The following is a 27,901-nucleotide window of genomic DNA, read 5'->3' on the forward strand; positions in this document are numbered from 1 at the left end:
CGCTAAATAAAGCAATAAAGCTGCTGTCTATTCGGGGTTGATTCATTTCAACAGTTTAAATATACGCACTTTTATTTGGATGTGTTTTTTGCTTACTATGACGAGAGTATCTGAGTGTTAGAGGGTAGTGGATCGTCTCTTCTGGTAGTGGTAAATCTTCAACCGAACCAACACGCACTCTTTCGTATCATCACTCTAGAGTTAGTAGGTGGTAAGTTTCATACACATCGCCTAAACGCTATTGCCAAGAAGGAATACTTAACTATTAAATGTCATAATCATAGGGCTGTGTTTGTGTCGGCGAGTGCTGTCGAACGAGTGGCATCTTCCGTACGATCCTTGACCAACGCTCCACCCAATAGCAGTAGAAACCTACTACTTCGATCTCCCTAGTTTAGTAATTACGATGATTGATTATGATGCGATTATAACAGCGAGACGATTTTGTTTTTTTACTTATTTCTGGGGACCTAATCTTTCACAGGTTATTTGCAATATTCGTTACCTTTGCTTCGCTTATAGAGCTAGAGAGAGAGAGAGAGACAGGGGATAAATACATGGTAGTGTTTTTGTTTCCGATTGTTCCTCCTCTTCTGCCCCGATGTATATACGTTTACAGGTTTAATGTCTATATTTTTGTGCGTTTTGTATATATGCAATGTACAAGCCTCTTCTTTAACTCTTCCAGCACGTCTCGCAGATATATTTACTATTCAACGTTTACAGCTATTTATATATGTATAGATGTGATTGTGTAGTGTAGATCCCCCAATACTCTGTTTCGGAGCAGGAAGCCAACTACCAATTACTATAATATTTTAAAGTACAATGCTGCTATGCTGCTATGCTTCGGGAAACAACGAAATTACAACTATCCGAACTGACCCGCTTGGGACAGCCCGGTTGATTTGCGATGATGTTTTGCGTAATATTCTTGTATTGTTGTGTTTGCGGGTAATGAGATTATTGGGTGTCCCTATACTCTCGTCCCTCTGCCGTCTGCCAACTTTCGCCTCAATTTATATATATTTTCCTTTTGGTTACTGGAACCGATAACTAGTGCACAGGTTCCCGATACGTTTATATGCCTATATAGATATACTTTTCAATCAACAACAACAGCTAGAACGACATCCGTTTTGGTTTTTGGGAAAACCGGTAAAGAAATTCAGTTCAACATAACGAACAAACGAACCATTTGCACATTTATAATATATACGAGTCTCAACAAGTATCTCTGAATAGTGTAGTGGTTGGTGGTTTTAAAGAGATTTTCTTTATACTAACACAACTACAGCCTTAACCATAGCGCTACTGCGAGCCATTTCGCCATACACTCATTCGTATTACGTTTGGGAAGGATACACTACCAGAAAGGGAGGATGAAACAATGGCTGATTGTCATCCTGATAATACTGCGCGTTTTCTAACTTGTACAGATGTACAGCTGCCCAACTATTTCCCCCGCCAGGATAGCCGAGAGAATCTCGTTGGGAGCCTTATTTTTATGGCCTACACTACGTGGGCTGCTCTGCACCAAACAGGACAACGCTGGAGAGAGACTCTGGTACTAGAGCGGTGAGGATATTAGCACTCCTCTTTATTACGGGCGGGATGAACTTTTTTTTTTACAACTTTTGATTTTGGTTTGTCAAATAGCATTGGAGGGCAAAAACTGAGGTCATGTACAGTGGCACTGACAGCGATCGCGTCTGATAGCTGTCAGTGTACTAACGCTAAATAGTGTATGTTCACAAATCGGATGAATTGGGAAGAATAGGGATAGAACGAACGAACTCGATCGAACGAATAGGACGTGTCGATCAGCATTTTCGGGGGTACAGAACCAGGGGGGGGAGGGGGGGGAACTAAGAACCTACCTACTGTCACTAAAATTTCAATTGATCGCGTATAGGGGTCACGTTTCCGTAAGAGATATTTTGTTCAAAGTGTTGTTTTGTTTTGTTCCGTTCCGTTTCGAAATCATACTGTTGTATTATATTGTATACGCTACATACCCAACTTCTCACTAGCATCATAATACCCGTTTGTTGGATGATTCCACTAGAACTCCGTTGGTCACCAGTCCAACACACAGACACATACGCATACACCGATCTGGGCATGGACAGATGGCCCGAAGTTCGACTTCGCTAGGTATGTACAATCTTAGCCAAGTAGTAGTAGGGTTTCTTTTACAATAATCGACGTCACAGTCTATCCTCGGTCCTAGCTAAACCGAACCCCTGTACGGCAAAGGATCGCAATGAGAGGGTTTTTTTTTAATGTCCCGATCTCTTCCCGTACGACTTCTGGTCGACCAATTTGAATGCCTAATTAGATGTGTCCAACAATACCTCCTCTCCCAAGCAATCGTTTCCCGCCGTTTCGGTGTTACACGACACGAAGCATCAACGTGCCGCATCGATGCTACTAATTAGGTTTCACTTCGTATTTGCAACGATTTAAACTTTTGTTGATGAGCTGTTTAATTCACTACTATCACTGACAAAATGGTGCTTAGTGACTAGATTTACTAACGAGCCTTACTAACTAGCGTTGTTTTATTATTGTTTCTCTGTCACATTCGCAGTACGATACACCGCTGCCCCGGTGTTCGAACGTATTTGAAGCTTACCCTAAAATCAGGAATCAATTTACAAACTTACACTCGTTCTTTTGGCCTAAGCTTGTGTGCTTAGTTTAGCTGCTCAGTTATTACAGTACACGAACACGATCCTATCCATGCGCGCATGTCTTTAAAATATCCAATTAACTAACCAACCGAAACCAAAAAACCACGAAGCTATCTCGCGCTTAATCCTACACTTTTTTGTTTTCGGTTGGGCCACCCCACAGTCCGCACCTTATTGTGCCCGCCCTTCCGCTTATTATTGTCGCCACAGCCTTTGAGAGTGAGTTGACACACCTCAAATTTAACTCTTCCTCCGTCGTTGAAACAAGAAAAAATAATTACATAATTACACGATTAGCTACACACATACACAACACGGTACATATTGCCACCGTACCGGGAAAGGATTCCGGGTACTTAAGATGAGCTTATGATGCGCACGCAATTAAGAGGAACGCAATGAACAAGCGTTCATTAGCTAGGTCCGTTCAACTTTGAATCACGGTTTTTTTTTTTGCGTTATTTATGTTCGCGTCGGATAGTTTTTTTTTTTTTTTTTGTGTGTGTACGGCAGTAGACCGTATGTCAGTAGAGGGACACTCGTTCGCAATTGACACTTTATTTTGTTGTGGTTAGTTAGACACGTTGTATACGTTTCGCTGCATGTCTGTTAGAGGCAAATATTCATTTTTTCTTCGATAGGTTGGATTATGTTCAGGATATCCTCTGTCTGGCTCAGCGACTCGGCTTCGGACAAGCCTAGACCTCCTCCACAAGTCTAGTAAGTAACTCATGGAATGGCCGACATGACCTAACCAGGACGCTAAGCCAAGAAGAAGATGAAAATTTCGTACTTCTAAAGATTGATTGTTGCTCCTCAAAGACCTCACATCCATAGACTCAAACCCATCTCAAACCTCTTACTCAGTGCGTTAGCCTTGACAGCTATTTCGTGTCCGTGTGTCCGTTGCTTCGTCAGTACTCCTTGGGCCATTATTCTATAGGTTGTTTTTGCTTTGGTTTACGATAATATTTTGACGTTTCGGTATGTATACTAATATGTTAGATTGGTGTGTATGTACACTCGTCGTTTTTTTTTTTTTTTTTTTGTAAATACAATATGCATCTTTTGCTATTTGTCTTGTTTGTTTAGGTATTAGTTAGTTACTATCTAGTGTTGTAATTGCTTAAGCAGGGTTAATTTTTATTTGTATTTCAGTTTTTGTATTTTTTCCCCTTAGTATTCCACCTTCAACTCGTCCACACAACAGTGAGGACATTACCTTGGCAAAAAGTGAATGATTGCAACTTTTCTATAAAACAGAAGAGAAACCCAGAAAATAAATCCTTTTGAACAACTTCGTCCACATGTTGTGCCCTTATGGGACATTCCTAGTTCATGCTAAATGTTACGGTTTTCTTCATGCGAGCAGGTCAGTAGGTACGCTCAGTGGGATTTCCGTGTAAGTACGTGTCCCTCGCTTCCGGTTGCACCGGTTCCTCGCTGATAGCGGTTGGGTAGGCGAACGGATTGTTGGCAACGTGCTGCTGAACCGCACCGTACGATACCGTCTTGGTGGTATTAATCTGTGCCGAAGGATCCATCATACCACCGGCTGTACCACCGTCACCTGCATCGTTGAAGGTTGTTTCCTTCTCGTAACCTGAACCTACTGGATCCCAGGCTCGTTGCTCTTCTATTGTTGGTTCCGCCCAAGGTTGTAGCTCACCGGACGCAAATATGGCGTAAAACGTGATGCCCACCAGATGTACGGTGGCCGCTATCGTGAACACTGTTGACCAGCAGGATTTAGGCTGAAAGTGAGCATGTTAAAAAATATATTACAAATCTAAGAATTTGAATTACCTTCGATAGGGGCAAAAATTAAGGAATTCAACTCACAGCTATAAACCTAGCTTACGAACATGAACCGCATTTCACCTTTTTTCCAGTATTAAAAAGGTTCACTACATGAACACATCAGTAAATATTTGCAACCTTGTCAATTGTTTGTTTGGATGGCATAAAAACAGAGGAAAACAAAAAACCTCAAGAGAGGATTGAGGCAAATATTATTCACAACAACAAAAAAACAACCATTTCCCTAGCAAACCAACAACAATAGTCAGGATTCAAAATCGTCGTCGGCGTTTGGGCGAGAAAACTGTCGACGCGGCAAAAATCACATCCCATGGCAACGGTTACTATGGCGAAGAGGCGTACATATCAACCATCTCTCTCACACTCTGCTCCTATCCTGGCAGTTGTACAGTTTCAAGATTTTAAAAGCCATATCCTTTCCCGGGTTTCTAGACGAGTGCTCCAGGATAAAAGCCGAAGGGTGGCAAACACTTCTCCTGCTACGCCACAAGAACTCAGCGTAGGGTTTCGTTTTTGTTCGCTCCACCAAAGGCGAGAGGGATGCGTTTTTGTTCAAAGTCAAAGCCGTGTAACATCGTAACAAATTTAATTTATTTCATTGAATCAGCCTGCACCGAAATGCAAAAAAGGGAAAGTCACTGAGTTAAGCAATTTTACCGACGAGGAGCAGCGCGGGACATTTGTGATACGAATAGTGGAGTGAAGTGAGCTTCAGCGCTACGTTATTAATGCATTACATGTGCACAATCGGATTAGGAGACCCGAGGAGCCGTTACTTACCTGCCCCCGTGTAAGATGGTCTATCGCGATAGGACAGATCAGGCCCGCTATCGTACCAATGCCGTTGGACATTCCCATCAGAATACTGGCGTAGCGTGGTGCAATGTCCAGATGATTGACGTTGTAACCGGATATGGCGAACCCACTGAAGGCAACACCCAGCGTCAGTGCCGTCACTGCACCCATCTGTAGAGATACAACCAGTGCGCCGGTTGAGATAAAGAGTTTTTTTCCCCCAACTTACGCGGAAATACTTACAGGACTGGTGGCATGTGCTACGACCAGGAAGAACAGACCCTCAAGCCCAAACCCACCACAGTTGAACAGCTTCCTCACGTTGGTAGTCGACAAGATGCCTGACTTTCGGATGTGATCGGCCAACATTCCACCGAACGGGACGATGATCGTCATCAGCAGATGGGGAAGTGCTCCCAGCAAACCCGTCTACCCGAAACCAACAAACATACAAACATTTAAGCACACCACAACTTCACAGACAAATCGTTGTTACCTCTTCAATCCGGAAGTCGAACGAATGCTTCAGGTATGCGCTCTGGTACAGTACCAGCAGATAGAAGTTCCACGAGCGGCAAAAGTTCGCCACAATGATCGCGTACACAGGCATCGACGTCAGGAAGTGACGCCACGGAGTCGTTGCTATGGTTGGCATCGGTAGCTGTACCGATTCGCCCAGTGACTTTTCGATGTACTTGAGCTCCTTCACGGAGATGGTTGGATGTTGGCGCGGTTTCTCAAACGATAACCACAGCCAAAAGCAGTACCAGATGAGGCCCATCACACCGTAGAAGTAGAACGGAGCGTGCCAGCTAATGGAACCGGTCAGTATGCCGGACATTGGCATGCCTATCACAACGCCCGCGTACGAACCGCTGAACGCCATCGTTGCGAGTCTGGAGCGTTCAAGCGGTGGGGCCCAGAAGCGCCATATACCGTGGCAGGCGGGATACGTTACACCCTGGAACGAACGAAACGGATGGTCGAACCGTTTTATGGCTGCGAATGTCTGGAAAGTTTCGCGAGCACACAACTCACCTCAACTAAACCTTGTAGAACGCGTACGAGAATTACGACAGTCGGATGAAGCATCATGGCGCCCGGGACGAGAAGGTTGAGAAAGGCCGAGATTGCGATGGCCGTACCGAAGATACGGTTGGCCGGGAACATGGAGGCTAGGAAACCGCCTGGCACTTGCGTTACCAGGTAGCCCCAGAAGAAAGACGAATCGACGGCACTCTCCATCGCGACGGTCCAGTTGTATTTTACCGACTGAAAGAGTTATAAGGAGGTAGATATGAAGAGAGGAATATATATAAAGAAGTTTATAAGTATTATTACATTAAGGCAGACACCCTATAAGGGAGTAATAGCCTCATCATAAGAATTTTCTAAGCTTTTCATTCATGGATAAACATTTTCACTTTTCCCCTGTGGTCCTGCGTGTTTTTTGACAGCCAAGTATCCTTCACTCTTTCGTATCTGTCATCTGTCATTTGGTTAGTAGTCTAGGACTTGCTTCGCTACATACACTTAATCGCATAGTAACTATTCAATTCCTCAACGTTCTACCGACATTTTTCCATTCCAAAACCCATAGTTCTAAAGTAAAAATATGGCCATTTCCCGTTGTTAAATCGAGCCAATGCAACCGGAAGTTGTGCGTACGTACCACTGCTCCAAACCTTCGCGGCACAATAGTATTCTCCCGAGAACTCGAGCCTTCCATTAAAGCGAAGCAACGACAAACGTCGACGAAAAAAAGCCAAAATCTTGAAACGACATCCGTTAACGCATCACGATTTGCGACTCCTCACAGCGTGGCGTCGATGAGGTTTTTCCCGGGCGGGGTTTTGTTGTCATTTTCTCGCTCTTTATGCTCGTTTCCGGCTTTTCCGGTCTGGGACTTCTTTATCCGTGTCAGCCTTTTTTCGTTGTTGCATGAGCTCCCTCGCGATCAGACGCAACGTTGATGGTATCAGTACACGCGGCTCTTTTCGTCCCCTGTTTACGGCAAGGAACCCCCACCCCTTGTGGACCTTTTCTGTTCTTCCGTCCATCTCGTTGTGTATCAAGCCAACGCTACCCTTCCCTTACGCAATGACTCATGAATAAAAAATTATCATCTTTTGTCGTCGCATTTCTAATAAATGCTTCCATTATGTTTGACTCCATAAAATTTCCCATATTTTCCTGATTTACTTCTCGCTTTCATCGCTCCCCTAGCATTCCACCCAGCGAGGTTGGGGGGAGTTTTTGGTCATTCGTCCAGGATGTCGATGAAATGTTGCTGTGTGCGAACTCATCGTTATCTATTGCTTACCGGTTGAATGATCTCCAGCACTGGGGAATGGGGCATTCACCAGGAAGCTCCCTTGCTGCTGGCCTTGACTGTTCATTTTGCCTGTTCATTATCCTTTATATACGTGCATCGTGAAGGTATCGATAGCCGAATTATTTCATTCAAGAGAATAAAAGAACTACCGCCATTTGATTGTAATGCTTTTTGTCCTCACTATGGTTCCGAGAACATAGGCGAGAAAGTCTAATAATTATGTTATGATATTGATGGGTAGATTTTGGGAGCCATCACTAACCTTATGACCTCCAAACAGAACTACAACAAAAAACCACCCTGTGAGATAGAATACGTGACAAAATGAGTTAAATGAGTCCCGGCAGGGACCCAAAGAAAAAACACAATTTGCTCATCATGCAGAGCGTGGCAAAAATTATAATCGAAACATGCCGATCGACAGTACAGATATTACCAATAAAAAGGGACATCGAATGCGACACGTGCCCACACGGCCATACGGGGTTGAATAATTACTTGGACTCGCTCACGTGGAATACTCGCTTAATGGAACACGTGCAAATTGCCGGTGCCGGAAGTGAACATAAAGTGGAAGTAACCTCTCTCTCACACACACACTCGCACAAACTTACCCCGTTCTCGAACTGCAGCTTGGCCATGCCCATGTTACAGCGCATGCCAAACGAAATGATAAAACCAAGGCAGGTCATCAGCGAGATCGTGTAGCGGGTCGTCTTGATGCAGGGACACTCCGCCCGGACGTACTTGTCGACGTGGCGTAACGGTGGCCGCTCAATCTCCTCGAACGACATCGGCGAATCGTTGCCGCCGGTGTCGGCTTGGTAGGCGCCACCGACCGCTGCCCCGTCCATCTGGTCGTATCCGTGCTTGGGCATTTCGAACTTTTCGAACCCAACTCTGGAATAGAAGAGAAAGAGAGCGAATGAGTTGGTTTAACTTAAGGGAATCTGGTATAAAATGTTATACAAAGGAAATAATTCTTCTTTAAAGGAATTAAGTTGTCAAACTCATAGCTGAATATCCCAACTCGGAACAGCATATTCCTAAGAAAATTGTTATAAAGTGTAGACAAACACAGGAAATTTCCAACTCCAACAATTATTGGTCGGTGCAGAGTAAACTATAAACTAGTTCTAGAATCCAAATAAATTTGGTCACACGAAACGATTCGGTTACACACAGCTATACAGATTGGAGAAAAATATTCCTCGGTATGAACCGCTTCCTTTTCATTTTCTACAAGCCTTTCACCAAACACTTCTCAACGCCCAGTAGTGCGCTGTCAGCAAAATGCGTTTCGCGCCCAAATATAATTGAGAAAATGAAATTAAATGAAAAAGACCCACTTAATGTCATTTCCATGCGCACACACAGCGTTCGGTTTGGATGGCGCGAAACCATTTTCTCTGCCAGCAGCTGGTTCTTTTGCATCCTTTACCCGCGTGAGCCAAGTGCTCACTCGTCCTTGTGGCGTATAAAGATGCTAGACAAGACGTTTCTGCTGCAAGTGGAGCATAATAGAGGAGCTAAGATGGTCGTTCGTGTGCCCACCATACACACCACTTTGATGTAAATTTGCTCCCACGCAGCGTTTTCCTCGTGGGAGATGATAAACGATGTCGATTATGGTATGGCAGTCAGTTTCTAGTAACAATCCATGGTACAAACAAATCTCTCCCTAGAAGGCTGCTCTTCGAAATGAGAATGAAAATGAATTTTCCACCTTACAGCTATGGAAATCGCTAAAGACAAAGCTGGCCCGAATGTAATTGATAATTTGTCTACCTCAAACGATCCACACTCACAAACTCCTGGAAGATGAGGTTCGTTAGCAAGCTTGTGGATTGTGTGTGTGAATCACTTTCAGCAGTCTGATGGTGAGGATTTCTAACAACTCCAATAAAACTTCCAAGTCGCTCGATATGAATCACTTTGACTGGGGTTTTTCCCCTGCTTCCTAGTACACTCTAAAATCAGGCTCCCACTTAACCACAACAACAAATTGTCTCCCTTACATGCTTTTACGATGCGTCATAAATCGTGCAATATTTCGCCCTCTACACAAGTCCCAGTTCGTGTGCCAGTTCTATTGGAAGCATAAAAAATAATTGATTTGATAAATGTCACCCAATTCTTGCCCGTGATGCTCGGTAAGTCCGTCGGCAAAATCATGATGGCGTCCGGAAAATAAAGTTAGCCTTTTTTTCTTCTTGCGCTCGGATGTTGCATCTCGACCAGGCTAGACGCTCTTGTTAGAATATGATATTGTTTGTGACTTTTTTTTTTCTTTGTGATTTTTGTGAGTTTTATAAGAAGCAACGAGTAAACAGGGGAGCGACTCAGCCTAGAAGTAGGCAAACCTACACACCGCCGGAACGGCTGGCAGGAATTATCGTTGACAAACATAATTAAGTTACTTTCTGGAGGTTTGATAATATTGTTTACTAATATCCGCTTTCAAGAGTGCCGGATTTTGCTCCCTTCATTTGAGCAAGGCTTGCAACAACCTTCCTTCTAGTAATCGTCAGTGACGTGACGCTGGCAAAACGTTTTCGATGGCCAAATTTCGATACCACGGTGGGATGAAATTGAATTTCCGGTCGCACTACCCTTGACGGTTTGGTCTGAAACATCCACAAGAAAATAAGACGATGATATTGGTGGTGGTCATTTGTGCTGACGATGACTATCGTGGTGATCTTTTGTTCGAAAGCAGAGCTCTTTAATCCGGAGCTGATATTAATCCGGAATAACTTCTCCGATGCCCGTCGTATGATTGATTACATCCAAATGAGATAAGAAATAAGGGCGGATGTGGAATAGTGGAGATCTATGAGCATGTGAATTGATGCATAGTTAGTGATGTTAAATTTATATTATCGTTTTTATAATGATGATCGTAATAGACATGCATTATATTTTCATGGTTTTCCTCGCATTTACTTTTCACTTGATGGCTCAAATTCAAATTTCAACTATAGTACAAGAATTAAACAAATGCATTGAAGACAACATACCATCGACCATAATCGAAATTTATTACCCAAAACAGAGTTACCCAAATGCCGGTTTACACCAACCCGGCATGCAAATAAAGTCCTTCTCACCGATTCCTATCAACCCTCCACCTGGCTTATAGCACATAAATATCAATTTCACCGTCAAGCACGTGTCTTTCCCGACACCCAGGACCAATCCCATCCCGAGCCGATAGCAACGATAGCGCATCTGGCTGCACGCTACCTACCTACCGAGCGGGTTTTGGGATGAAAATTAATGAAATCGCTTTTCAAGCATTTTTAATTTAAATTTGTCAGCACTTCAAACGATTGAACGATGGTTGTGTGGCAAAGCACACGGGTGGCGTGCTGGATGCCGTTGTCGTCGATCTTACCAGACGTTGACTTCGACGCAACAACGCACCATACAAATCTCGCCAACCTAAGCTCGGCACGCACCGAACACCGAAGACGGGCATGATTGAAATCCAATTCCCCGTAAATATCATTTACAATTCTTCCGAGACTTAGCGTTTAATTCACTGGATTTTCTCCTAGGGGCGCTTACCTTTACCGATTCAACTGTTTTTGCCTGAAGGACGGAGCTGTTAAGGATGTCAAGGTGTTCCTTTTTTCTGCGTGTGATTCGGTGTGTGATTGTAACGTGATCCCCCGGAACTCGTCCGCCGTCTGTGGGATTATTCGATGGCTTGGGATAGATGCCGGGAATTTGTCAGGTTTTTTGGGCGAAAATGCTATAATCTCACGAGGTTTTTTTTTTTTTTTGTGGAACCAAATTGTGGGGTTTGCGGGTTTGGATTGGGACGTTGTAAAGCAAGGGATTCAATGTAAGCAAACTTATTACGCTAAACGATTCGATTGTATTTTTTCTTGATTCGGTAATTGACACCTCTTCTGATACTCAATGTACTAATCATTGGAATGTATTAGCACTCAAATAATTCAATAAAACTCCTTGTTAGTTTCAATTTTTAATAGCATCGATTTGATTGTACAGTAAATTATAATAATTTCAGAAAAAATCTCCTAAAAACTAAATATTCTTAAAGGCCTTACCCTCTCAAACAAATCAAAACCCCCTAGCACAGGATCAACAGGTGAGCAGACAAAAAAGGTGGTCAATCCAACTCAAAAGAATCTCTCGTCACCGTCCAACAACAACAGTCCAAAGGACATCACCATACACACACAACCCTGCCAGACGCTACCGGCTTTTCATCGGCATCCCAGTGAGGTGAATATTTGATGAAACGAACACCAAAACCGTGCCAACAACTCCTTAGAGCGCAGCTGAAATTCATACGTCCCGAGGGAGTTTGTGGTGAAACTTTTATGATTATACGTCGTGCCCGGTGGTCCCTTTACCCTGTGGCTAGAACTGTGAAGTTGTGTTGATTCGCTTGTTATGTTAGTGATTTGATTTTGTGATACGCGAGCGGGAAAGAACTGGAGGAGACTTTCAAAGCAACTCGTCTGGAGGGTGCGAGTGTATGCTGTTGCTGCGTGGGAAAGAAATACATAATTTATGTTATTAACTGGTAACAATCCGCTTTTCCCTCTGCGTAATGTGTTTCGCTGCTTACGGAGGGGCGTGCTCGGTGGGTGATAAGCGTTTCGGGAAGCCTGGTAGGTAATTGACGATATCAAACGGTTTCTGTTGCTGGCTAATTGGTGTACTGGCGACGTTTCCTAGCAGCATCCTTGACAAAAGAGAGCTGTAGAAATTCACGGAGGTCCTGCATTACTTGTACAGCTTCATTAACGGATGCTTGGAGTTCAGTATAGAATGAACTACATGCTCTCAAGCACTTCTTAAACTATGTCCAGTATAAGATGTTTCTCCGAATTTAATATTACGCTCTTTCCTCGCTCCTCTAGCTACTCCCTCAAAGTAAATAAAAAAAATTCAAACAATAGTTGCAATGAACCGAAAGTCCTCACTGAATGATCCAGTGTAACAGGGACAGAAGCACAAAGATAAATAAAGCTCTCCGGCTCTAGGCCCTGGTGGATAACTCCAAGAGATCGAGGATGTGAAATGAGAAATGTTATTAAAAATCTGGCAACCGGTTGGATGAGTTTGTTGTAAACATAGATTCACTCTCCCAGTGCGCCGGGGAAAGTCAAACATTTGCTTAAAAGCTATTAAAAACTCTACGCGTAAAGGGAGTTTTCTACGAGGGGGTGTTCTCGGCTTAGCTCATCTCCAACCTTATCTACGCTGTTACTGTTACATCCGCCGTCTAGACGAAGAGAACAATTTCATTCTTGCCACACAGCCCCGGAACAAGAGATATGCAAATAAATTTAATTTCTAAATTATGGATCATATCAATATTTGGAACAACGCAACTGCCCTCCAGTGGGGTTAGTACACCACTGTAAACATTAATAACCCCAGTGGAAAACAAAACCCGTTGTGGGTTAAGTGAGTGGTTTATTTGCGGGTGGTTTTTCGATTTCGCGCTGCACCCCTACCGCTCTCACGGGTATGCGACCGTGAATTTATCCCAAGGGACTCGAACTCCCAACAGCGAAGGATCGACCTCTCGGGACCAATATTTTGGTCTTGCTGTATCGGAAAACTGTAACGGATATCAATCAAAATTAGATAAGCCTATCGACGTATGTCATCAAGTCAGCGTGAGCAACTTTGAAGGTCACATCACATCACAATTCCCCCAAAAGTCTTCTTATCTGGCGCTGGTTCATCATTCGATTAAGCCTTTCATTGTACCGCGATGATTGAATTTCCGGTTGAAGTACTTCCATCGATTTGGGAGCGTAGGACCAGCGCTGAAGGCTGGCTTTAATGAAGTTTTGATTGATGGAAGTTTCTGGTGCGCGTGGCATACCCCAGTTCATTAAAAAAGGATTTATGTACTTGCTAGGTCCAAGTCCAGGAGCAGCAGCAGCAGCATCCTGTCTGGGGTGGTACACAAAACTCTTCAAACCTCACCTCGATTGGCCAATCGTTTTGTTGCTAAACAACGACACGAAACGAGGCTTTTTTAATAATTTCCTCTATCTTTTTCTCCCGTTTTCTCTTTCTTGTTGAGTTTCCAACCAAAAGAAAAGAAAAAAAAATCAAATGGACAAGAAAAACGCAAGCTCTTATTTATTCATTAAACGGTAATCGTTCGTGCGAAATTGAATTTCCTTCCTATTACGGTGTTGCGTACCTACCCCTGAAAGGTAGGCAATCCGGTTGTCATGCCCTCGTGGTTGCTGCTTCTGCTCGCTCTATCTAATTATCAGACTACTACGATCTCTGCCCATCTGACACTGTGTGAGTGAGTGGCTGGGTGGCGCCACACTGCAATCGTGACCGTAAACGGATGCGGAACAAACATCACACAGCAGCATTGGCAAAGTAAAGTGCAAAGATAGTCAGTCCATTTCTCCGGACATGCCGCCACAAAGTCTGGTCGGCTGAGATTTTTTTCCTCTCGCCCTTCGACGGTTTGTGTTGCCATCGGTGACCGGCCAATTCGCATTCGCAGAGCTTCAAACGGACTTGGAACGAACGTGGTAAATAACGAATGCTAGAGGGAAGCAAGAACAAGGAATCTTCCGTACTACAAAGATAAGAGGGAGTCGTTCTCTCTGAGACACAGCTCGACACAGAACCATCCGAAACGAGGGAAAAAACAGCAAAAGCAATCATTAAAAATAGCTGTTAAAAGATTGAATCGCCCAGATTACGAAACATAATAGAATCTCCAAGTTAGAAGGAGCCAAAGCGCCAACGAACGAAAACGATTTCTTTGGTGATCTCTTAAGAAAGTAGCATTAGTTGTTATTGTTTTCTTATGCTCCTTATTCGAGCTGTTCAGGGTGCTAGCATAGCAGGAGCAAGGTAAACATTTTGCAGCAAACAACACGAAGAGGGTTCAGCAATCGTAGTTTGACGTTTAATAGTGGTGGGCCTCGAAATTCTTCCAACTAAATCGTTGAGATCTGTCAATCATACCAACATGAAGTTCCCGCTGCAGCTTCAATGAAGCCTCTTATGACGAACTTCCAATATCTCTAACCCATTGTGCTTCGAAAACTTACGCAAGAAACGGAAAATCTTCACGCAAACAAAACGCAACAGAAAGGGAAAAGGTTCAAGGAAAAATAGAAATGTAATAAAACCGATACATGACCCAAAGTCTTCGGCCCGTTTGAGGGAGGAAAGAAAAACAGCAATCAAATGAATTGGCAGGATTGATATCCTTTCCTCCATTACACAAAACCTCGCCCTTCGATTCCAAAAAGCGACTCTCCGGGAAGAAGTCGGCAAAGTTGCGAAGGGGAGAAAAAAAACATAAACATTCGTCAGGAACTGGTGTTCTGGCTGAAACCCTGTCAGCGAGAGGATTTTTGCAAACAACCATTCCTATAATCCTTCCACATCCTTCCGAAGTACAGGGACTCTATGTACCATAACCCTCAAATCCGTAACAGTTGGGAAGTAGAGGATGTTCCCTCGTTCTAAGTCCGCCACAAACATTGGGAAATTCGTGTCTTCACGCTTTGGCAGATATTCGGGATATTCACCAAGGGAGTCTTTAGACAGGGGGTAAAAAAAATCCCTCTGAAGTGCAACAAGAAAACCCCTTTTCTGTTTGGCTAACTCGTTTCCCGTTTAAAGGACAACGAATTGCGTCAAAGCTACCGTTATCGTGCTGATTATTGTTTCGTAATGATGTAATTTAAAGTCATTTCTCAAATGAACACACGAACTCGATACGAATTCTTGCGATGGGAGTTCTGCCCGCGCTCCGTTGACGGGTGTTGATTTATTGCATTTTGTTCGCGGTGTCGGGGTAGAACAAACCAAAAAACCCTAAACCTCCCAAGAAAACTGAGACTTCCTCGAGATTCTCCACTTTGCGCGCTGAAATATTGGGACAAATCCGTCGAAATTCAATTCCTGTGCGCGCGCCAGAAGCCGCCCAACGGAATTTCTAAATAATGGCAATTTTTCATACCAGCGATGCCTATGCCGAAGTGAGCCTGTATCTTCAAAAGAACGACAAAAAAGGGCGCCACGTGATAAGGAAACCTCATATCGATTGTCGATTGTCAGACGACAACACTTACGGAGCAAAATCGATCCCCTTCGGACACGGGCGGTGGAAGTGCATTATTCAAGATGGAGAGCAAGCAAACTTCGTCTCCCTGGAAGGAAGCCTTGCAAAGGCCGACCAAAGTGAATTGAAATCTCAAGATACGCTTCAAGAGTGAAAGCGAAACGTGACAATCGAGCCGCGTGCCGTATTTGTACACAATATTCGACGATTCGAGCCGATCCGTTTGCAATCAAACATTATAATGTGTGGCACGGGGTCGTTGGCGATTGTTGGGAAAAAATGGGTAATGGAATTCTGAATGCTGTGGAGTTGTTGGTGTCTGGTTGGTATAAGAGCTCCAACAAATATTACTTCTAGCAGTCTTCGTTGCTCAACATTTATTAGTTTGGTAATTACCTTTACTTCCCTCTTAAATTCTATCAACTCTAATTATCTTCTTAAAGCTTTTCTCTCACAATCACTACAATAAGAACAATAACTTTTCTCGCACATCCTCACAAAATTCACCAACCCTTAAGGCTTTTCATCAATCATTTACACTAATCATGGAGCTACCAGAAAAGCATCTTTACGACCGTAATGCCAAAACGCCAAGGGGTTAAACGGTTCTAATTACTTTAACGAATAAACGGCCTTCCGACAGATTTCCGCAATCTCCCTCGAAAAAGACGTGTGGCAGGAACCATCCGACAGAACAGCGCGCGTGACATTTCCGCCTCTCACATGACGCTCATCTTACACCACTCAGTGTGAAAGCAAGGCAACAAGCAATGCGGGAAAAGTCGTGCTAAAATCTCTCAAGCTCATCACCGTCCGGCCCGTCGTACTCGATTCAAATTAAGATCATTTATCGGACCGAAAATGACTCTGGCATAATTTAGTCATTACTTCCATTTTTATGTGTCGCATCCGTGTGCGTGTCCGGACACAGATAGCGTGCTCCCTTTTTGTTTTGTTTGTCCCGGTTGTCATCACCGTGACTCACACTACGAATTTTCCTACCTCGCCCCATAAGGATCGGCTTTCAGAAGCAATTTCCTGAGATTTCGCCACTTTTGTTTATTTATCGTGCGATTCTTCCATCATGGAGGGGGAACCCACCTTCATCGACAGTTATCTGATTCGGAGGGCCAGTCATGGAGATCAACAATCATCTCCCGCTTATAAGAAGAGCGACCATTTTCATTTATTTCGTATTTTAATCACCTTTCCACAGAGAGCAAAAAAAAACATCCCCGGGACGAAACGAATGAATTATCAGAGATCTGCCGTAAACAATGCTGCTTGGAGGTCGTTTTTTTTGGAAGGTTTTGTGCAAGAAATGCAAGTGTCGCAAGTTTTCACAACTTTACGCATTCCAAACACGCTCCAGACAAGTGGCTTAATGTGTCTCGCTTTTGCATAGTGTTCGCCTTTCGATTGACCCTCGAGCCGGTGTTGTGCGGGACGCCACATGGAGCGAGTCGCGCCAGAGATATATCTTCATTTACTCCTTCTCGGAGTGTCCTTTCTTGTGGCGCCGCGTATTTTCCATCTGCAAGTGAAAGTGTCTCTATAATAATACTTTCCTTTTCATTTATTAAGCTAGTAGACTCTTGATTTTTCTCATGATTTTCTGCCGACATTGACTTTATCAACAGTCTCCATAAAGTTCCTGCCAGTCGTGGATGGACGTTTAAAGCGTTTCACTTTTCACGTTCCAAGGAATGCAGCAAAGAATGCAACTGGAAGGAGATGTTGAGGCTGTGTTGGACATAAAAATGATATCCGTACGCCTTGGCACGGATATCTGCCCAACGAAGAAGCGTGTGTCCAGGAATGTTTGACACACAGAGAGCGTTGATCGCTCTATTGATTTTACCATTAGCGCAGTTCACGTACAATGTATGACCTAGTTCATGCGGTTTATAGCACGATACGGTTAAGATGCGTATTTTGGTATTCGAAAAGAAATATTTTATTGTTCATAGGCTGCAGTTGTGCATAAATGTGAGGAAACAAGGGTATAAAAAAGATAATTAGTCTTATTGATTTTTTTCTGATAATTGTAATTTACAATGTTTCTAGAATAATATTCCATTGTGAATTGAAATTTGAAGACCATAGAAAAAGGGTGAATTTAATTTTGAAGATGATGCTTTTGCGATAAATTCGTTCTTTAAACTTCTAAAAAACTTCTTCACCTTCTATAAATAAGAATTTAGTCCGAAAATACAAATAAATTCCTTTTTCTTTTTGAAAATTCCATTTAACCTATTTTTTTAGCTCAGCAGAGGTTTCAAATCAAAGCCACAAATCTCTTTCATCGAATGAATTGCAAAACCTTTTCCTAACCTTTTAAGAGCCATTTTCCTTCCTCCTACAGTGTTTTTCCGTGTTTGTTCTCGATTTTTAATGCACCTCAAAAAGTCATTGAACACATTGAAAGGGGGAAAAAATCATGCTATAAAAAGTCACACATGTATCAATCACCTTGGTACGTGATATCGGTGCCCCTTTGTCAATGATTGTGGAGGCTGTCAATGTCAACGGGTAAGGACATCAGGATTACGGACCCTGTCCCCTGTCTGCCGTCTGATTTCGTCACGCCTATCGGCAGACTATTTTTCATCCCTTAATACAGACACACTCACGCATATGGTGCTTTAATGTTGACTCATTCCCAGCATTGTTGCTTCATCCGGAGTTTGGTAAATCTTCCCGTTAAGCTATACGCAACACAGAAAAAGCACTCCAAAGGTAAAATTCATTTCAGCTAAAATCTCTTACTCTCCACCACGGTACAATGCAAGCCTTTGGGGAACGGACTTACCACCTCAACCACAAACGATGAACCAACCTTGCCACCCATTCTCCCAAGGGAAATCATTTAAGCCGCATATAATGATGACAACAAAACAGTCACAGTCCTCGACAGGAGATTTGTTGCCTTCTGCCAAGCCTCCCGGTAGATGTATCGGAGTGGTTAATGTGCCTTTTTGGCTGGCAAAAGGATTGTGTAGGATGCCTCGCCACACCATCACCAACAATATTGATGGCCGATAGATTTCATCGGTACAAAAGATGCGAAAAACGTGATCATTTCATGAGCTGATTAATCAAAACTCATCACGTATTTTGTAGCGCTCACCGTTGAAGGAAGAATTTTCCCCGACTTTTCCACCCAGCACATCAACTGTATCACGTTCCATCAGGATGCCCACCGTTACACCACAATGATTTACCTCATCCAGAACACATCACGCATTGTCACTTACTTGAATGCTCGCTTTTGCCAAGGGTTTTCCGGGAAAAGAGGCAGAGAGAGCGCGTTAATGAGAGCGGTTGGAGTGGATTTTTGCTGATGCTCGAAAAAAGAGGGGACCAACCACCATCCCGGGTTGTCAACAGCCAGAAAGTGAGACATCACAAGGCACCCTTCATCAGATGGCACGAGTTTACACGGAATCGTCTCCCTTCTCGATTGTCCATGTCCTTGTCTATGGTGGTTAATTCCTGATTCAACGGTTTTGATGCCACGCACACTTCACGGTGAATGAAATTTAACGTCACTCGCTTTAAAACCGTTGTTTTGGTACCGGGTTTGGAAAATGCTGATTAAGATAAAAGTGCCCACTACTGTACGTTCCTCCTGCAGGAACCTTGAATCTCTAACGGCAGTTCATTGTTTGGGAAAAAGTTTTCTATTCCTTGCAGAGTCCTGGTTTCGTCACTTGCCGTGCTTCCTCGGTTGTCCCGGGATGCGAGATGATTATCTTTCCCGTCGTTTTCTTGCGATATTAATTATCATTAGGAGTGTTCGAGCGTACGGAGAACATGATTCAATCAGTCCTTCGATAGGATGGATGATTTACTAGTTTTAATTTAATTATTGAATACTTTCAGCCAGGTTTTTTTCCTTTTTTTGGCGAGAAGGATTTCAATCAATCTTTATCAAGCATGATTTACTCGAAACAACATTATGAAGCGTGGAAATTTTAAAATAAAGCAGACAATGTGTACAATATTAAAGTCAAATGTAGTATAAGACGAAAAACTTTCCTTTAAACAAAAACATAAACGCATTTCATGAATATGAAGACGAGACTGATGGTGAATACTAAGATTGTGTTTATGCGCCTAGCGGTTAGGCAATACGCATTACTAAGCGCGGCTGAGCTCGAATCGAAAAGAATAAACAGAATGAACTAATTAATTGTATCGAAAGGATATGCTTATTAAAGCAGTCCCTCACAAACTATTTATACCTCAATTATTCCTTCCTTTATCCTTCAATTTCCTATGCTTGTGAATAGAAAATTTAATACAACATTATTCATAATCAAACACAAACTATAAAACATTCTAGTTATGAATTTATTCTTGACTTCATCTCACCAGCTGCGGTAAACCATACTAATCTTCCTTTCAACAGCCACAACAATTCAGAAACCCCCTTCTTCTAGCTAGCGCTGGGGCAACAGATCCTACACCACATCAAACGGATTGAAATAGGAACCTCGGCTTTAGGCAACATTAAGCCTCGTTTCTTTCTAAACCAGCAATACAGCAGCAGCAACAAAAAAAGTCCCACCGTTTCATTATCATACCACCTCGTCGGAATATCGAGCTCGAGCCACACCGAAAGCCGCTTAGTGTGTCGGCCTCATTCAAATGCCACTGAATGGAACAGCATGTGGTACAGATGGATGTTTTCTTGTGTTGATTTATTTTCCCTCGACTTCTGCCCGGATGGATTGGCTAAGCGGTGCAAACCGTCATCCCAACCACTCTGCCTGTACTTTGTGCTATGCGAAAACGGTGATAATAGTAGCTCTTCATCCTCAACATCTCCTAGAATACCGCTCAAAACGGCAACGACCGAAAGGACACGAACGGCCGGTTTGGTGTGCGGCACCAAAGTGTGTATCGATGACACTCGAGCATGTCGCAAAACGGTGTGCCGGCTTGTGTATGATCCTGCTGCTTGGCCGTGGAAAATCTCGCTCACAATGAAAGAGTCTTCTTAGCGCACACACATACACATGTGGCATTCATCTAGCTAGTAGCAAAACATCAAGAGATACACTACACCGAAGCACACTTTTACGAGTCGATACCATCTCAAGGATGGACTCGATGGCAATGAAGTAGAAGAAAAGAAGCGAACAAAACTCCCATCGGTGGTCCATTTTACAACGATTACAACCGGTAGCGAACAAAAACCAGCCCCTCCAACCTACCAACCAACCTAGTTTGGGTCTTCACATGGGAAAAGGACGCAAAAATAACTCCCATTATCCAGTCTTCCAGGGCCATACAGAGCTGCTCACTGCCCAGATGTGACTCAGTGTCCAGGCGACAACAATCACTATAATGGTGGTCAGTTGCATTTATCTAATTGGAATCATTTTTTTCGTTTTCGTCTATCGCTGCTCGGCCCCGATGATGTCCACAGACGGGTGATCATGGTGATAGGGAAAAATATTTTAAACCCATACCAAATCAACCAAGCCTAGCTACAATTTTTGACTAACAAATCAATTTCATGCTTCACTTGCTTTAATTAATCACACCATCAGTTACGGACCGTTTTTCTCCATCCCCAGTACAAGTGCCCCTTGGAAAAATGCCCTCTATATCGATATAGAAAAATATTTATAATACTACACAATTTATGATCAACGTCATCATCATTTTGCGAGCGTAGTTTAGTCCCATCCCTGGTTCGGATCTATTTTTCCCGTGGAATCGAGTTTACGGGCCATGAATTTTCCTACCCAACCAGAAACAAAAAATAGCTGTCCAGATTTTTTGCTATTTTGTTTTCTTCTCCTTCAACTAGTTATGTGTAAACTTTATAATAACTGTGCTTATTCTCTCTTCTTTCTCTAATATATTTGTTCGCTTTAAGCGTGTTCAACTACTGTTATGCGAGTTTATGAGAAAATGTTGTCCGCTTTTTCTTCCTTTTTTCCTTCCTTCTGTGGTAGATTGTAAATCCGATTATAACTTTGCGTTTGCAACATTCTTTCATCTTGCAATTTATGGGATGAAACCGCACGGCATGCACGAGTAGAGCGACCAGTATCATATCCTGGAAACGACCGATTTCGCTTTTGGGTTGCCTTTTTTCCCTGTACTTTTATATTATCGACCATAATCACATTGGTGCTGATTGCATTGAAAAACTTGCATCAGTAAGTAGATTTTTTTACTATGCTTTTTATCTTCTTCAAATGATGATTTACTGTTTTACGATGACGATAACTTTATTCGTGAAATTCAACAAACATTCTTCATGTAAAATCGTGACAATATTCATCAAGCCCTGTATCGCTCACCAATAGCCGTGTTCTAGCCACAAGCTCCTTACCACATTGTACAAGCGCTAAAACAGCGAAATAAAAGAAAAACACATTTTTGAGTATCGGAAATACACACCCAAACCCAAAAACGCTCCATTTCCGATACCATTCTTTGCGAACAACTTCATAAACCACTCCGGGATGCTAAACTGTGTGAGAGTGAAAATACGTGACCAAAATGACTAAAACATCCGAGCCGAAAATCCACGCTTCACTTCGCAACGAAAGTGAAACGACCAACCCCATAGTTTTGGGCCAAATTTGTTCCTTTTCGGTCGGCATTGAATGTTAATGCACAGTTATTTTACTTTTATTTGCCCCAATATTCGCGATTACGATGACATTATTACATCCGGTGTTCTTTTTTTCTGTTGCGCTTCTCTTGGTGCTCAGATCCTTGAGCCGTGTGGCCGCATGTACCATCCAATCGTATCGTCACATGCGTCCCCTTGTCATTCTCAACACTCACGCACGTATTGATTTGTATGATGGGCAATCAAGGAGAGGAGGCACGCGGGACATTGGCGGATGGTAATCAATATTACCGAAGATTAAGAACTTTACGTCGACAAATACACTTCGCTGGTGCAAATATCATTCAGCGGGCGCAATTTGTTAAAATATGTAAATTGCTAGACATTTATGCAAAGAGGCGAGCCGCTACATTTCCGTATATTGGCTTGGTGTTTTCCCTTGGTGAAGAGATGGGAGCAAGGGGGTGAGAAAGAGAGAAGAATTGCCTCATTTTTTTAAATACTTTAAAACGTTTCTATTTGAGCTAATTTATGTAAGATTTTAAAAAGAATTTATATTTTCATTCGAAGAAGAATTGCTAGGAATGAAATCTCAAATGAACAACAAGCACCTATAGCAATGTTCAACAAGAGGCTAAGGCCTATGTTTGATTCTGATTCCTAACTCTCAGAGCAAACTTTACTCTGCTTCGTTTGAAAGGACTTGTGCTTGTTATATCAAATCGATTATTTTTTGTTTAGACAATTAAATTTAAAAATATTTATTTAAAATTACTTTATGTTTTATTTATGCTTGTATTATTTTAATCCTAAAATCATCGCTTTTTGTAAGTTCTTTAAAATTTTGTTTCAACACCTGCAAGAACAACTGAAAGCATTTCTCCCTTAAGATAACCATTACGACAATAGGATTCTCCCAACAGCTCAAACACACACACACACACACACACACACACACACACACACACACACACAACCGTTTGAGCAAAATGGGCAAATGGATCGGTCGGACCGGTACAACAATGAAATCCATTAACGTGATTAAATTGCTTCGCTTGTTGAAACCGGGATGGATCCGTCGCGATTCCGTCTATTCGCCTGGTTTTCCACACCACACAACAATAATCACACTCAGACTCGGAGTGCGGAGGATGTTTTGTTGACGCAATCGTTCCACACCGGTGCAGCTAGTTGTTCTGTAGGCCCGCAACCAAAACTATAGCCCTAAACCGAAAAAGGGGTAAATTCCCTTTTCTTCTAGTTGCTAGCCTTGATTTTCCCTCAACCGAGAACTGGAGTGTGAATGCAAACGGAATAACACACACTTTTTATTTCACACAACCAGGGTCGGGTTCGTTTTGTTCTCGATGAACATCAACTAATGTTGCTAAATTCATTTTCATCACCGTGGCCACATCGTTGAGGGTGATAAGTAAATTTGCCGATTGCAGAACCGTTAAAAACAATTACCACACACTGGTTACGGGCGTTTTCCGTTTTTCGAGATTTGCTTCATACTTAATCGCACCACCTTATTTGCGTTAGGAAAAGATTTTTCTCCCATCGCTGGAAAATAGTTTTGCAAAACACATAACGTGGATTTTTATTGATTGACCGAATTTCTATCCTTCTCTGCAAGCACTTCAGAGAGCAGTCAGACAATCGACGACGTCTAGCGGACTGGGATAAACATGCCAGTAACTCTGGCCGCCAAAAAGTCGCCCCAAGTCTCGCCGAAAAGTCTGGCAATTCTTTTTTATTGCTGCGGGCATTCGCATTTGGAACCGCGCCATGGCCGAGATAAAGAACTACGCGAATAGTTCTAGTTGTGCGTATAAGTGTACCACGAGGCTGTGGTAAAAGCTAGAAGATATCCACCCTTCGAAAGATGGAACAACATCGGTTATTAGTGCCTCCTGTCGCCATCCCGTCGGTGAAGCTGGCGTTTTGGTACGTTTTGTTGGTTCTTCCTGCGTTTGATGTTGGCAAGAGTTTGTCGTTTTTTTCTTCCTTCCTTGCTTGCTTACTTTCTCTCTTTGACTTCTTGTAAGATTGCACGCCCAGCGTTTGCTGGGAAAGATGCTGTAGATATTGGTTTGGCGCCACCGTGCCGGTTCACCCAAAATGATAAATCGTTTTCGGTGCAATATGAGGCGGCTGGAGAAATTGGTCAGGCCAAGAAGATTGTGGTGGCACAGTTGATGAAAACATCATGACTAAAAGAAGAATTTAATGCTAGACGTATCGAATAACGATTGAATATTTATTACAGTTTCTATTGTAGAATGGCCGATAGCAAAAAAACTCTCATTCAAATGATAATTGCTGGATGGGCGAGGAATTACCCAGCATTAATTGCATCGTCATTAGAAGCTGTGCATTAGAAATGTTTTGCTTCATTCGCGAACATTTTTGACAAAATTTAAATACTATCAAATAAAACCTGACGTCATCAGCTCTCATTTAACTTTTGCCACAAGACTTCTTCTAATATGAATTAGATGAATAACCTTTAGTGGACCTTCATTACTAGCTTTTTAGAGCCCTTCTCTCATGGCTTACTAGAATGCCGATAAAACGTAGGTGAATAGTCAGTCCTCACTACGGGTGGACATTCAAGATGGGATTGGAACCCCGGCCCTTCGGTTTGAAGACCGGTGCCACTGTTGCCTATACCACCGGGCCGTCCCATCAAATGAAGTCTTCGGTGAGATCGTTATTCATTATTGCTTCGTATCATGTTATCTAATTTCAGATATTTTTATGTCACTAACAGTTCTTTAGAATTCCTTCCCAAGTTTTAACAAAACATTAAGAGGATATGCAGAAAAATTTTGACATTTGGACAGCTGCCGGGCCTCGTCTAAAGGTGAGCTTTCGCCTTTGTCGACTACGAAGGCTCAGGCAAAAATTTTATGCTATAAAATATTTTTTTCAAAAATATGTTGTTGCAGCACGGGAGAAGAGGCATACATACATGGCCACGAATAATTCAGTAGTTTTAGGCTCAAGGTTTCAAATGAAGGCTACTAAATGTTCGTAACATTTTTCAATCCTCAAACATTTTAATTCCAAAATCTGATATTTATGACATTATCGCCTTCCTTACATGTACTTAAACTCGGTCTAATAAACCTCGACATCTCGATAACGCGCCGCAAAACTGTTAACCAAGTGAACCATCATAAATCTCCACCACTCAGCAGGTGGCTACTCCGAAAGGGCCTCCTTGAGGTACTCCCGCAGGGAAGATTTGACGCCTCCAAACATCCAAACCAAACCATGTGCTTATCATATTTGCCTTGCTTCCGACGCAGACTCTCAAGAAAAAGAAAACAAGCAACAAAACAAATTGTTCCCCGGGGGTCGAATTAGAACACGACTTCTACCGACTCCTTTTGGTTTGGGAGAAAAAAGAAAGCTGTGAGCGATACAACTTCACTTAAAGAAACGGTCCTAGCCAGGGACACGATTCCTTCGCTTCGCTGTGGCAGATCCTTTCAGCAAAGAAGCTGCGAACATAGTGTCCGCATTAGCGCTAGCGTAGCGTGACGAAATTGGCATCAGGCACGTGCCGGTTGATGCGTTGCGGCGTCACTCATATTGTCACGGTTACACGCTTCGTACGCTCTGGCTCACTTTATCATAGCTTCCCATTTCTATATCGAAGCCATCATCAGTGGCGCGTAACCAAAGCGCTATTCTAAAGCCCGTATCACATTTAATATTTATATTCCTTCCACCTTCGGACAGTCTGGAGATGGTTCACTTTGATTTTTGACACATCAGTTCGATACATTTCTGCGCGCCAAGGATGCCACTCGTAGCTGTGCTATGTGAATAGAGATTTCACTTCATTAAATAGTGCCCTGAAGCTACCTAAGCATAAGAACCGCAATGGAGTATGCTCTGCCCACAACGCACAGAATAAAAAAGAGAAACCATTCCATTTAGTTTTCGCAACTCTGTTTGCATAAATCTCTTTATCTGCGTACGACCGTTCGGAATGCATACGCCCGCACACCGGAAGCTGTGTGCCACGGAAACACCCTTTCCTCGTACTCGAAGCTTAATTAAATTCAAAATGCGTCCATCAATCGTCAGCAAACTCCACCCAAGGCACGACTGTGTCTCAACCCGAAACCCCGAACCCCAGCGAGCGTTTTAGATGTTTGTGCGTTGTCCTTTACAGTTTAAAATCTCTCTCTCTCTCTCGCGCTCTTTCGTTTGCTTGGCGATTTTTTAAAATTTAAATACGTAACAACATTTCCAAAGAGGGTTGAAAGACAACGCTCCCTGCTTGCCCGGTACCCCTTTTCTGCCCGGGGTATCGTCGTGCTGGTAAATAATCTCCCATTAGGATCCCCATTAGGTGGTATTATCATAAGTAAATTCTATTAAACAGTGTACGACAAGGACGAGGAGCAAGCGTTTTGTTGGAAAATCCCTTTTCTCGGAACGGAGTCTGCCATATTCCCAACACCGGGGCAGTAGAAATGCCAAGCATTTACCGTGAGTGGGCGTTACCGATGAAAACGAAACATGTACTTTAGTCATTTATAAACAAATCCTCCACAATCTATGCAGGAGTCTTTTGCCAGTCGCATAACAAAGTGCGTCCTGTGGAGCGGCTAAGCAACGAAACGTTTAAAACTGATACAAATCCTTGGCTTTGTTGAGAGATATGAGGTACAATCCGCTTAGCAATTGATTTGAATAGCTGGGAAAGGGATATTTTATTGTCAGCAATGGAGCTGTAGGGATGTCCACTAGAAATGTGAGTATTTATAGCATTTTTATAGCAAGCATTCACCCTTCCATTAGTACACATAAATCTGACCATTTTCAAAGTTCTTTTTTTTTTTTGTTTATTTTTGTGTAATATTTCATGGTCAATTTAATAGCCAAAATCTTCAATTTCTCTTACTCTATTAAAACCGTTTACTTCCACCAACTGTAGAACGATCGATATCGGTACGAATCAAAGAAAGAAAAAATGCAATAGGCGCATCAAATCGGATCAGGTACTCGTATTTCATAATTCCCCATCCTCCAGGACCTCATTCCGAGCCACCGATTTTGATTGAGCGTAGATAACAGATATTTGGAGGTTTACAAAACAGCCCGTACAAAGCGCCCGTTACGCTCATTGTACGTTTCGAGTGGGATCCCAAATCCGGATTACAAATGCTAGCTATGCTCCGGGAAGCATGTGCATCGATGTGCTTTGCCGTCTGATACTTACCCACCGAAAACGTTGGACGCTCGGTCCTTGATATCTGCGAAGCCTGGCATTGTGTAGAAGCTTGTCTTGTTGCTTAGAAACTGGGGCTCCCTTCACAGGTTGGTGGTGATTATCGGGATGATGATGTTACAGGCCTACAGGCCGAAGCAGTTTTCTTTCACCCGGTTTGTTTGTCTGATGTGGTGTGGCCAACAAAGAAGCTGATAACGAGCGAGTACGTTCGCTAGTAGTTCCAGTGAGGAGTGATACACGGTGCCATCATCTCGAAGGAAATCCTGTGCGTAAAAAGGATGAGACAGAAATA

At 42.9% G+C, this 27,901-nt stretch overlaps 2 protein-coding genes across 4 annotated transcripts in view; both read right to left on the bottom strand.

The window, feature by feature from the left end:
- Positions 1-27,901, bottom strand: part of LOC126563828 (nuclear pore complex protein Nup154) — a 505,032-nt gene that overhangs the window by 369,200 nt on the left and 107,931 nt on the right. The window lies entirely within an intron of this gene.
- LOC126564386 (vesicular glutamate transporter 1) lies at positions 4,031-27,713 on the bottom strand. 2 transcript variants are annotated; one of them, XM_050221416.1, is made up of 7 exons: positions 27,598-27,713; positions 8,262-8,547; positions 6,351-6,584; positions 5,809-6,273; positions 5,556-5,741; positions 5,298-5,483; positions 4,031-4,450 (listed from the first exon to the last, which is right to left on the bottom strand). In XM_050221416.1, the coding sequence occupies exons 1-7, from the start codon at positions 27,645-27,647 to the stop codon at positions 4,070-4,072; spliced, it is 1,788 nt and encodes a 595-aa protein (XP_050077373.1). In that variant the 5' UTR covers positions 27,648-27,713; the 3' UTR covers positions 4,031-4,069. The 2 variants fall into 2 exon arrangements, with proteins under 2 accessions (XP_050077373.1, XP_050077374.1); XM_050221417.1 differs by having other exon boundaries at positions 27,602-27,707.

The sequence above is a fragment of the Anopheles maculipalpis genome, chromosome 3RL (assembly GCF_943734695.1).
Source record: "Anopheles maculipalpis chromosome 3RL, idAnoMacuDA_375_x, whole genome shotgun sequence".
NCBI classification, from domain to species: domain Eukaryota; kingdom Metazoa; phylum Arthropoda; class Insecta; order Diptera; family Culicidae; genus Anopheles; species Anopheles maculipalpis.

Coding starts and splice junctions, on each gene's coding strand:
- LOC126564386 (XM_050221416.1), bottom strand. CDS start 27,647: ATGCCAGGCTTCGCAGATATCAAGGACCGAGCGTCCAACGTTTTCGGT. Junction 6,585..8,261: donor AGCTGCAGTTCGAGAACGGG/GTAAGTTTGTGC, acceptor TAACTCTTTCAG/TCGGTAAAATACAACTGGAC. Junction 5,484..5,555: donor TAGCACATGCCACCAGTCCT/GTAAGTATTTCC, acceptor GTATCTCTACAG/ATGGGTGCAGTGACGGCACT.